This window comes from Gopherus flavomarginatus, chromosome 18, assembly GCF_025201925.1.
Source record: "Gopherus flavomarginatus isolate rGopFla2 chromosome 18, rGopFla2.mat.asm, whole genome shotgun sequence".
Lineage (NCBI taxonomy): Eukaryota > Metazoa > Chordata > Testudines > Testudinidae > Gopherus > Gopherus flavomarginatus.
The window spans coordinates 3,853,355-3,864,473 of NC_066634.1; the positions used below are offsets into that span (position 1 = coordinate 3,853,355).

The 11,119-nt window shown below is 65.1% G+C and overlaps 1 protein-coding gene and 1 long non-coding RNA gene across 2 annotated transcripts; one reads left to right on the forward strand and one right to left on the reverse strand.

Moving 5' to 3' along the window:
• The first annotated feature begins 4,407 nt into the window (after window positions 1-4,407).
• On the forward strand, window positions 4,408-7,607 carry KCNA7 (potassium voltage-gated channel subfamily A member 7). The gene is made up of 2 exons (XM_050927714.1): window positions 4,408-5,498; window positions 6,717-7,607. The coding sequence occupies exons 1-2, from the start codon at window positions 4,923-4,925 to the stop codon at window positions 7,605-7,607; spliced, it is 1,467 nt and encodes a 488-aa protein (XP_050783671.1). The 5' UTR covers window positions 4,408-4,922.
• A 1,183-nt stretch (window positions 7,608-8,790) lies between these two features.
• LOC127036669 (uncharacterized) lies at window positions 8,791-9,602 on the reverse strand. The gene is made up of 3 exons (XR_007770201.1): window positions 9,227-9,602; window positions 8,970-9,123; window positions 8,791-8,866 (listed from the first exon to the last, which is right to left on the reverse strand). It is a non-coding gene; the product is annotated as an uncharacterized LOC127036669 (long non-coding RNA).
• Window positions 9,603-11,119: the final 1,517 nt, after the last annotated feature.

Sequence of the window (11,119 nt, forward strand, 5' to 3'; positions counted from 1 at the left end):
CAACTGGGCCATGACCTCTGAGCTGTGCCATAGCAACCAGGCCATGACCCCCGACCTGTGCTGTGGCAACCAGGCCATGACCCCTGAGCTGTGCCATAGCAACCAGGCCATGACCCCCGACCTGTGCTGTGGCAACCAGGCCATGACCCCCGACCTGCACCATAGCAGTCTGAAAATGGGGAAGGCAGACCATAATACTCACCCTCGGCATAGGTTGCCCCATAGCAACCGGGCCCATGACCCCTGACCTGCTCCATAGCAACGGGGCCATGACCTCTGACCTACTCCATAGCAACCAGGCCATGACCTCTGACCTGTACCATAGCAACTGCTCCCATGACCTCTGACCTGCACCATAGCAACCAGGCCATTATCCCTGACCTGAGCCATAGCAACCAGGGATATGGCCCCTGACCCGCACCATAGCAGCTGGGTAATGACCCTGATTCAAGCTGGGCTTGGGATACAGCCTCCTCTGCCCCTAGGGCAGGGCCCCGTACGCCCCAGCCCTGGCGCCGCAGGGTCACGGGGGGCCCGTACGCCCCAGGCCTGGCGCCGCAGGGTCACGGGGGGCCCCGTACGCCCCAGGCCTGGCGCCGCAGGGTCACGGGGGCCCCGTACGCCCCAGGCCTGGCGCCGCAGGGTCACGGGGGGCCCCGTACGCCCCAGGCCTGGCGCCGCAGGGTCACGGGGGGCCCCGTACGCCCCAGGCCTGGCGCCGCAGGGTCACGGGGGGCCCCGTACGTCCCAGGCCTGGCGCCGCAGGGTCACGGGGGGCCCCGTACGCCCCAGGCCTGGCGCCGCAGGGTCACGGGGGGCCCCGTACGCCCCAGGCCTGGCGCCGCAGGGTCACGGGGGGCCCCGTACGCCCCAGGCCTGGCGCCGCAGGGTCACGGGGGCCCCGTACGCCCCAGCCCTGGCGCCGCAGGGTCACGGGGGCCCCGTACGCCCCAGCCCTGGCGCCGCAGGGTCACGGGGGGGCCCGTACGCCCCAGGCCTGGCGCCGCAGGGTCACGGGGGGCCCCGTACGCCCCAGGCCTGGCGCCGCAGGGTCACGGGGGCCCCGTACGCCCCAGGCCTGGCGCCGCAGGGTCACGGGGGGCCCCGTACGCCCCAGGCCTGGCGCCGCAGGGTCACGGGGGCCCCGTACGCCCCAGGCCTGGCGCCGCAGGGTCACGGGGGGCCCCGTACGCCCCAGGCCTGGCGCCGCAGGGTCACGGGGGGCCCCGTACGTCCCAGGCCTGGCGCCGCAGGGTCACGGGGGGCCCCGTACGCCCCAGGCCTGGCGCCGCAGGGTCACGGGGGGCCCCGTACGCCCCAGGCCTGGCGCCGCAGGGTCACGGGGGGCCCCGTACGCCCCAGGCCTGGCGCCGCAGGGTCACGGGGGCCCCGTACGCCCCAGGCCTGGCGCCGCAGGGTCACGGGGGGCCCCGTACGCCCCAGGCCTGGCGCCGCAGGGTCACGGGGGGCCCCGTACGTCCCAGGCCTGGCGCCGCAGGGTCACGGGGGGCCCCGTACGTCCCAGGCCTGGCGCCGCAGGGTCACGGGGGGCCCCGTACGCCCCAGGCCTGGCGCCGCAGGGTCACGGGGGGCCCCGTACGCCCCAGACCTGGCGCCGCAGGGTCACGGGGGGCCCCGTACGCCCCAGGCCTGGCGCCGCAGGGTCACGGGGGCCCCGTACGCCCCAGGCCTGGCGCCGCAGGGTCACGGGGGGCCCCGTACGCCCCAGGCCTGGCGCCGCAGGGTCACGGGGGGCCCCGTACGCCCCAGGCCTGGCGCCGCAGGGTCACGGGGGGCCCCGTACGCCCCAGGCCTGGCGCCGCAGGGTCACGGGGGGCCCCGTACGCCCCAGACCTGGCGCCGCAGGGTCACGGGGGGCCCCGTACGCCCCAGGCCTGGCGCCGCAGGGTCAGGGGGGGCCCCGTACGCCCCAGGCCTGGCGCCGCAGGGTCACGGGGGGCCCCGTACGCCCCAGGCCTGGCGCCGCAGGGTCACGGGGGGCCCCGTACGCCCCAGGCCTGGCGCCGCAGGGTCACGGGGGGCCCCGTACGTCCCAGGCCTGGCGCCGCAGGGTCAGGAGGGGCCCCCGTACGCCCCAGGCCTGGCGCCGCAGGGTCACGGGGGGCCCCGTACGCCCCAGGCCTGACGCCGCAGGGTCAGGAGGGGCCCCCGTACGCCCCAGGCTTGGCGCCGCAGGGTCACGGGGGGCCCCGTACGCCCCAGGCCTGACGCCGCAGGGTCACGGGGGGCCCCGTACGCCCCAGGCTTGGCACTGCAGGGTCATGGGGGGCCCCGTACGCCCCAGGCCTGGCGCCGCAGGGTCACGGGGGGCCCCGTACGCCCCAGGCCTGGCACCGCAGGGTCATGGGGGGGCCCCGTACGCCCCAGGCCTGGCACCGCAGGGTCACGGGGGGACCCGTACGCCCCAGGCCTGGCACCGCAGGGTCACGGGGGCCTCTTACGCCCCAGGCCTGGCACCCGCAACCTCATGGGGGGCCCTGTACGCCCCAGGCTTGGCACCGCAGGGTCACGGGGGCCCCGTACGCCCCAGGCTTGGCGCCGCAGGGTCACGGGGGCCCCGTACGCCCCAGGCCTGGCACAGCAGGGTCATGGGGGGCCCCTTACACCCCAGGCCTGGCACCGCAGGGTCATGGGGGGGCCCCCATACGTCTCAGGCTTGGCACCGCAGGGTCATGGGGGGCCCCTTACGCCCCTGGCCTGGCACCGCAGGGTCATGGGGGGCCCCTTACGCCCCAGGCCTGGCACTGCAGGGTCATGGGGGGGCCCCCATACGTCCCAGGCTTGGCATCGCAGGGTCACAGGGGGCCCAATACGCCCCAAGCCTGGCACCGCAGGGTCACGGAGCCCCGTACGCCCCAGGCTTGGCACTGCAGGGTCATGGGGGGCCCTTGTACGCCCCAGGCCTGGCACTGCAGGGTCATGGGGGCCCCTTACGCCCCAGGCCTGGCACCGCAGATGTCTCTGGAGCAGAGATGCCCTCAGAGGAGCAGCAGAGGGCGCTGGAAGGCTGTGTGAGGGGCAGAGACACCCCTGGACAGATACCCAACAGGACTAGGAGAAGGGAGTGTAGGGTGGTGAGTGATGTCGGGCGTGTTAGAGCAGGACTCCTGGGTTCTCTCCTCAGGGAGGGGAGGGGCATCTACTGCTTGGAGCAGGTGGGGCTCAGAGCCAGGACTCCTGGGTTCTCCAGCTCTGAGAGGGGAGTGGGGTCTAATGGTTAGAGCCTGGTGTGTCGCATACACACAGGGAAGCTGGCACAGTCTCTATAATTCAGGGAAGGGCAGAAGACACCCCACTAATTAATAAATTAATTAACTCTTCTTATCACACCCCCTCTCAGTCCAGGCAGGTTTACACCAGCCATTTCTGGGCACATATGTCATACCTATTAACAGATTATTTTCTTATTACACAGTTATCTCTTGATCCCTAATGCTTTGTTACTTGGGTGTGATTACCTCTCTCCTCCTGACACTAGATTAATTAACCCTATTTTGGTTAACAAGCTTCGATTAGAATCCAGGAGCAGGAGGCCCAGAGGCAAGACACCCCAAAGGGAAGCGCTCATCCCCTTGGGCATTTGCATCTCACTTTTATGCTTGTTAATTATTCTCTGCAATTTACAGATGGTGGGAATAGAACCCAGGAGTCCTGGCTCCCAGCCCCCCTGCTCTAACCACTAGATCCCCCTCCTCTCCCCGAGCCAGGGATAGAACTTGGGAGTCCTGGCTTCCCAGCCTCCCCTTGCTATAACCACTAGACTCCCCTCCCCTCCCAGAGCCAGGGAGAGAACCCAGGAGTCCTGGCTCCCAGCCCCTCCTTGCTCTAAACACTAGACCCCACTCCCCTCCCAGAGCCAGGGATAGAACCCAGGAGTCCTGGCTCCCAGTCCCCCACTCTAACCACTAGAACCCACTCCCCTCCCCTCCCAGAGCCAGGGGGAGAACCCAGGAGTCTTGGCTCCCAGCCCCACTCTCTAACCACTGGATCCCACTCCCCTCCCAGAGCCAGGGATAGAACCTGGGAGTTCTGGCTTCCCAGCCTCCCCTTGTTGTAACCACTAGACCCCCCTCCCCTCCCCTCCCCTCTCCAGGGAGAGAACCCAGGAGTCCTGGCTCCCAGTCCCCTGCTCTAACCACTAGATCCCACTCCCCTCCCAGAGCAAGGGATAGAACCCAGGAGTCCTGGCTCCCAGCTCCCTCTCTAACCACTAGACTCCCCTGCCCTCTCAGAACTGGGAACAGAACCCAGCAGTCCTGGCTCCCACCCCTTGTCTCTATATCATCTCTGGGAGCTGTCTGCCCCCCTGTTATTTTTAGTGCCCTCGGAGCCGAAGGGGCAGAGGGGTAGGGGCGGGCACTGGGGTTTGGCACAGGGGCGCTGGAAGTCAGAGCTGTCCTGAGAACATGACACCTTCCCGGTCTGGGAACGTGTTTACAGCCAGAGATCCCGGCCCTTGGCCTCAGGGACGGACGGACAGACAGATCCAGGGCTCAGAAAGCAGGAGGGTCTGGGGGGTTGCAGAAGAGGGGCACAGGCAATTATCAGAGCAGAAAAGAAAGGGTGAGAATAGAAGAAAGTGTATGTGGGGGGGGACATATGGTGTGAATGAATCAGGGCCTGAGCAGGAGAGGGTACAGGCTGAGTGTGGGAAGGGGGAAGTGAATTGGGGCTGGAGGAGGGGGTACAGGCTGAGTGTGGGAGGGGGGAAGCAAATTGGGGCTGGAGGAGGAAGTACGAGCTGAGTGCAGGAAAGGAGAAGCGAATCGGGGCCAAGAGAGGTGGGAACACGGTGTGAGGGAGGGAACAAATCAGTGGAGAGAGAAGCAGGGGCACCCACGGTGGGGAACCCCCCCGTCCCGGCCCATGGCCACCGTTGCCGGGCCCTGACCTCCCCCGCCATGGAGAAGCCGGCGCTGCCAGCGGGGGGATCCGCCGAGGCGCCTGGCCCCTACATCCCGTGCCTGCGCCGGGACTGCTGCGAGCGGGTGGTGATCAACGTGGCGGGGCTGCGGTTCGAGACCCAGGCCAGGACCCTGCTCCGGTTCCCCAACACCCTGCTGGGCGACCCTCGGCGCCGGCACCGCTACTACGACCCGCTGCGGGGCGAGTTCTTCTTCGACCGCAGCCGGCCCTGCTTCGACTCCATCCTCTACTACTACCAGTCGGGCGGGCGGCTGCGGCGCCCCGCCAACGTCCCTCTCGACATCTTCCTGGAGGAGCTGAAGTTCTACCAGCTGGGAGAGGAGGCGCTCAGCAAGTTCCGGGAGGACGAGGGCTTCGTCAAGGAGGAGCAGCGCCCGCTGCCCGGGCCCGAGTTCCTCAAGCAGGTCTGGCTGCTCTTCGAGTACCCAGAGAGCTCGCAGGCCGCCCGCATCATCGCCATCATCTCCGTGCTGGTCATCCTCATTTCCATCGTCATCTTCTGCCTCGAGACGCTGCCCGAGTTCCGGGACGAGCGGGACATTTCGCTGCCGGTGAGCGAGGGGGTTTGCGGGCCCGGCCCTGCGGCTCTACCGCCCTGCTATGTGCCTGGTGCCCAGCCCTGCAGCTCCACAGCCCTGCTGTGTGCCCGCTGCCCCCCTCCCCATGGCTCCTCCACCCTGCTGTGTTCCCGCTGCCCCCCTCCCCATGGATCCATCGCCCTGCTGTGTGCCCGCTGCTGGACCTTGCGGCTCCTCCGTCCTGCTGTGTGCCCGCTGCCCCCTCCCCACGGCTCCATCATCCTGCTGTGTGCCCGCTGCCCCCCCTGCAGCTCCTCCGTCCTGCTGTGTGCCCGATGCCAGGCCCTGTGGCTCCCCTGCTCTGCTGTGTGCCCGCTGCCCCCTCCCCACGGCTCCATCGTCCTGCTGTGTGCCCGCTGCCCCCCCTGCAGCTCCTCCGTCCTGCTGTGTGCCCGATGCCGGGCCCTGTGGCTCACCTGCTCCGCTGTGTGCCCACTGCCCCCCCTGCAGCTCTACTGCCCCGCTGTGTGCCCGATGCCCCCCTCCCCACGGCTCCATTGTCCTGCTGTGTGCCCGCTGCCCAGCCCTGCAGCTCCACCGCCCTGCTGTGTGCCCGCTGCCCAGCCCTGTGGCTCCTCCGTCCTGCTGTGTGCCCACTGCCCGGCCCTGCGGCTCCACTGCCCTGCTGTGTGCCCGCTGCCCAGCCCTGTGTTCCCTCCACCCCACCATCGACCCCATCCCAGCTTCCCCTCTGCCTGGAAATCTTGTTCGAGTTCTGGGACAAGAGGGACATCTCGCTGCTGGTGGGTGGGAGGAAAGGGGGACCCCCTAAAATTTCAGCATCCCCTGCACCCCACCCCCCTTCCCAGAGCTGGGAGAGAGCCCAGGAGTCCTGCCTGCTCGCAGGGGGCCTGGTTCATGGCAGGCTGGGTCAGGGATGGTGCTGACTGGCCTGGCTGTGTGGGTCCTGTGTGGTGCGAGCCACCCAGTCCCCGCCGCCCCCTCCCACCCTCCGGGCTGGGTGACCTCCCCACACCTCGTCCCCAGGCTGCTGGCCGATAATTGTCAATTTGCTGATGCAGCTGGGGGGAGCAGGGGATTCCCTGTGGGGAGGCGGGGATGACCTGGGCTGCATGCCACGCCCTCCCCGCTGCACCACCCACCCAACCCCCTGCTGCAGTGCCGCAGGCCAGGCTGCCTCCCCAGCTGGGTTTCCCCCTGACCCCTTCCTCCGTCACGTGTCCCCACCAGATCCCCCATCACCGGGCCAACAGCAGCCACGTGCACGCCCCCAAGAGCCAGCTGGACGACCCCTTCTTCATCGTCGAGACCATCTGCATCTGCTGGTTCTCCTTTGAGCTGGTGGTGCGGTTCCTGGCCAGCCCCAGTAAGCCGGCCTTCTTCAAGGACATCATGAACATGATCGACTTCGTGGCGATCATCCCCTACTTCGTGGCGCTGGGCACGGAGTTCGCCCGGCAGCGGGGGGTGGGCCAGCCAGCCATGTCGCTGGCCATCCTCCGTGTCATCCGGCTGGTCAGGGTCTTCCGCATCTTCAAGCTTTCGCGCCACTCCAAGGGGCTGCAGATCCTGGGCCAGACGCTGAAGGCCAGCATGCGAGAGCTGGGCTTGCTCATCTTCTTCCTCTTCATCGGCGTCATCCTCTTCTCCAGCGCCGTCTACTTCGCCGAGGCTGACCACACCGAGACCAACTTCACCAGCATCCCTGAGGCCTTCTGGTGGGCCGTGGTCACCATGACCACGGTGGGCTATGGGGACATGTCCCCCGTGACAGTGGGCGGGAAGATCGTGGGCTCGCTGTGTGCCATCGCCGGGGTCCTCACCATCTCCCTCCCGGTGCCCGTCATTGTCTCCAACTTCTCCTACTTCTACCACAGGGAGACAGAAGGCGAGGAGCAGGGCCAGTACATCCATGTGGCCGGCTGCCCTGGCCGCCTGCCCTCCCCGTTGGTGCCTGCCCGCTGGGAGAAGGCCTGCGGCAAGGAAGAGACATACTGTGGAGATGGGGCCCTGGCGCTGCCCAACTCCCGGCTCCTGGATGGGATGGTGGCCTCGGCCAGCAGCCAGACAGTCCTGTTGGAGCCCCAGCAACCCAACCGGGGCCTGGTGACCCAGGTGTGAACCTGCTGGCGCCTTTCCCCACCCAATTTCCAACCTGCTGCCCCCACCCTTCCTCGGCGCCTCTCTTGGGCGGTGGGAGACGAGATTGGGTCCTGGTTTTGTCCACTCTGTCTCTAACCAAAGTGGGACGAGGGAGTGAGGGGTGTCTCCTGGCACAGATACTGCCCCCCCTCATCTGGCCAGAAAGCTCTGGATGCAGCAGGCCTGGTACCAACGCCTCCCCCGCCCCCCAGTCCCGTCTCCCGCTCCCTGACTGAGAGCAGCTGGCCGCGGGGCACTTGCTGAGCTCACCTCAGCATGTTCTCAGGTTACATCTGCTGGAGAGCGCCCTGGAACATACCCCACGCAACCGAGCCCCAAATAGCAAGCGTGGGGATAAATAAGGGAAGGCTTCTTGCCAAGGTATCTGAGTGAGCTTTGCAGGGCAATACAATCCCAGCCGTTGGAGAGGTGGAGGGCCAGGGCTAGGGGCTGGGGAGCCAGCCAGAGCCCCGGGGACATTGTGACTGTGTTTCACGTGCTGGACTGGGGTTGTCTCCCATTCAGTGGAATCCTCCCAACCCCGTGTCCCACTTTAGGAGCCATCCTTCTCATCAGCTCCACACCTCAACTAGGGACTTGCCCAGCCCACCTGGGCTCTCCCATGGTGGCAGATTCAAAGCTGGGGCCGGGACAGTTGCTTCTGCCGTGTCTCCTTCCTGCCCCCACCAGGTGCAGGGCAGATCTCCCCTGGAGACGTTTGCCTGGTAAGCTGGGCTCAAAGGCATCAGCCCTTCCGCAAAATGGGCCAAGCAAAGGGAAGAAAAGTTGGCTCACGGCTTCCATAAGGGCGAGCTCCACGCTGGTGCCCCAGCTCAGCCTCAACTTAACTCAGTCAGCGGGTCACTCAGCTTGTCCCCAACCCAACGCAGTCCAGGACCCTCCAGTCCCACAACCCTACGCAACTCAATCACCTCCCAACCCAGTCCAAATGCAGTCCAGTCCCCTGCAACCCTACGCAACTCAATCCCCTTCCAACTCCACCCAGCCCGTTCCCAACCCAACCCAATGCAGTCCAGCCCCCCCAACCCTACGCAATTCAATCCCCTCCCAATGTAGCCCAGTCCATTCCCAACGCAACCCAATGCAGTGCAGTCCTCCCAACCCTACACAACTCAATCCCCTCCCAACCCAGCCCAGTCCATTTCCAACCAGCCCAATCCGTTCCCAACCCAACCCAATGCAGTCCAGTCCCCCACAACTCTACACAACTCAATCCCCTCCCAACCCAACGCAGTCCAGTCCCCTGCAACCCTACACAACTCAATCCCCTCCCAACTCTACCCAGTCCGTTCCCAACCCAACCCAACGCAACTCAATCACCTCCCAACCCAGTCCAGTCTGTTCCCAACTCAATCCAATGCAGTCCAGTCCCCCGCAACCCTATGCAACTCAATCTCCTTCCAGCTCCACCCAGACCGTTCCTAACCCAACCCAATGCAGTCCAGTCCCCCACAACCCTACACAACTCAATCCCCTCCCAACCCAACGCAGTCCTGTCCCCTGCAACCCTACACAATTCAATCCCTTCCCAACTCTACCCAGTCTGTTCCCAACCCAACCCAACGCAACTCAATCACCTCTCAACCCAGTCCAGTCCGTTCCCAACTCAATCCAATGCAGTCCAGTCCCCCGCAACCCTATGCAACTCAATCTCCTTCCAGCTCCACCCAGCCCGTTCCTAACCCAACCCAATGCAGTCCAGTCCCCCACAACCCTACGCAATTCAATCCCCTCCCAATTCAGCCCAGTCCATTCCCAACGCAACCCAATGCAATGCAGTCCCCCCAACCCTACACAGCTCAGTCCCCTCCCAACCCAGCCCAGTCCATTTCCAACCCAGCCCAATCCATTCCCAACCCAGCCCAATGCAGTCCAGTCCCCCAACCATACGCAACTCAATCCCCTCCCAACCCAGCCCAGTCCGTTTCCAACCCAGCCGAACCCAGCCCAGTCCATTCCCAACCCAACCCAATGCAGTCCAGTCCCCCAACCATATGCAACTCAATCCCCTCCCAACCCAACCCAGCCCAGTCCGTTCCCAACCCAACCCAATGCAGTCCAGTCCCCCACAACGCTACACAATTCAATCCCCTCCCAACCCAACACAGTCCAGTCCCCCACAACGCTACGCAACTCAATCCCCTCCCAACCCAATGCAGTCCAGTCCCCCACAACGCTACGCAACTCAATCCCCTCCCTACCCAATGCAGTCCAATCTCCCACAATCCTACGCAACTCAATCCCCTCCCAATCCAACGCAATCCAGTCCCCCGCAACCCTACGCAACTCAATTCCCTCCCAACTCTACCCAGTCCATTCCCAACCCAACCCAACGCAGTCCAGTCCCCTCCCAACCCTACACAACTCAGTTCTACTCAGTCCCCCAACCCAACTCAGTCCCCTTCTGGTCCTTTTCCAACCCAATCCAAACCCTTCCCAATCAAAAGTTTTCCCCCCAAACCCTGCAAAGCTGATACCTCCCGCAGAGTGAAGTTGCATCCCCCAGGAGTTCGGGGGCTAGCCAGACGTTCCCAGCTTGCCGTACACCCAGAATCACATACCTCCGGCTTGTCCCAAGCTAATGGGCAAGCTGAGGCGGGGAAAGAGAAGCTCAGGGGAGTCCTAAGTCTTAAACATTGGTGTTTGCCACACACAGAAACACCCAGCGAGCTGGAGGGCAGCATAGAGTAGGAGAAGACGGACATGGGATGGAGGGAGAGAAATCTCTGTCCCCCCATCCTCATTGTCCTCCTGGCTACAGGCCACCTCCCTCATTCGTTGTCTTAATTTTCGTTTCAATGGTCTTAAATGCTGGGTCGGAGTGGACAGTTACAGCAGGAACAGGATGAGAGTAAATGTTGTGAAGAGAAAGGCCTATTGGGATGTGTGTGCGAGGGGTGGGTGGGGCCTACAGCACAATTAGGGTGCAAACGAGCAGAAATGACAGTGCATTTGAGCGCGTGCGTACTTACTTCTCTAACCATTGTATGACCTTGTGGTCCCCCATGGTGTCACGGCTGGGCTGTGCGTTCCTCTGGTGTATCGTCCGGGCGAGCAGCACATCTGTTGGGCCACCCTGAAAGCAACATGGACCACACAACCCAGACCCGCAACGCACCCAGGGCAGCCACAGTCCCTCGAATGGTGCCCACTTCCTGGAGGGACCCAGGGCCACCTCACCAGGGCCTCGCTCCAAGCGGCTACTCTGGAGGGACCCCAGCCAGCACTCCCTGCCCAGCCTGAACGTCCCGGGAAATGCAGCCCCGCCAGGAGCAACTGAGCTCTCAGTCCGTTCAGCTTGGGACGGTTAAAGCAGATGTCAGCCTGGAGACTGGACTCTGGACCACAGGATGCACTGTCCCAGGCGCTGGGTCTCCGCTTCCCAGGCACTTTGCAAAGAACATACGCTTCTTAAAAGGGGCTCCAGACGCAGGGGCCTGCAGTCCGGCCGATCCAGGTCTTCTCTGGAT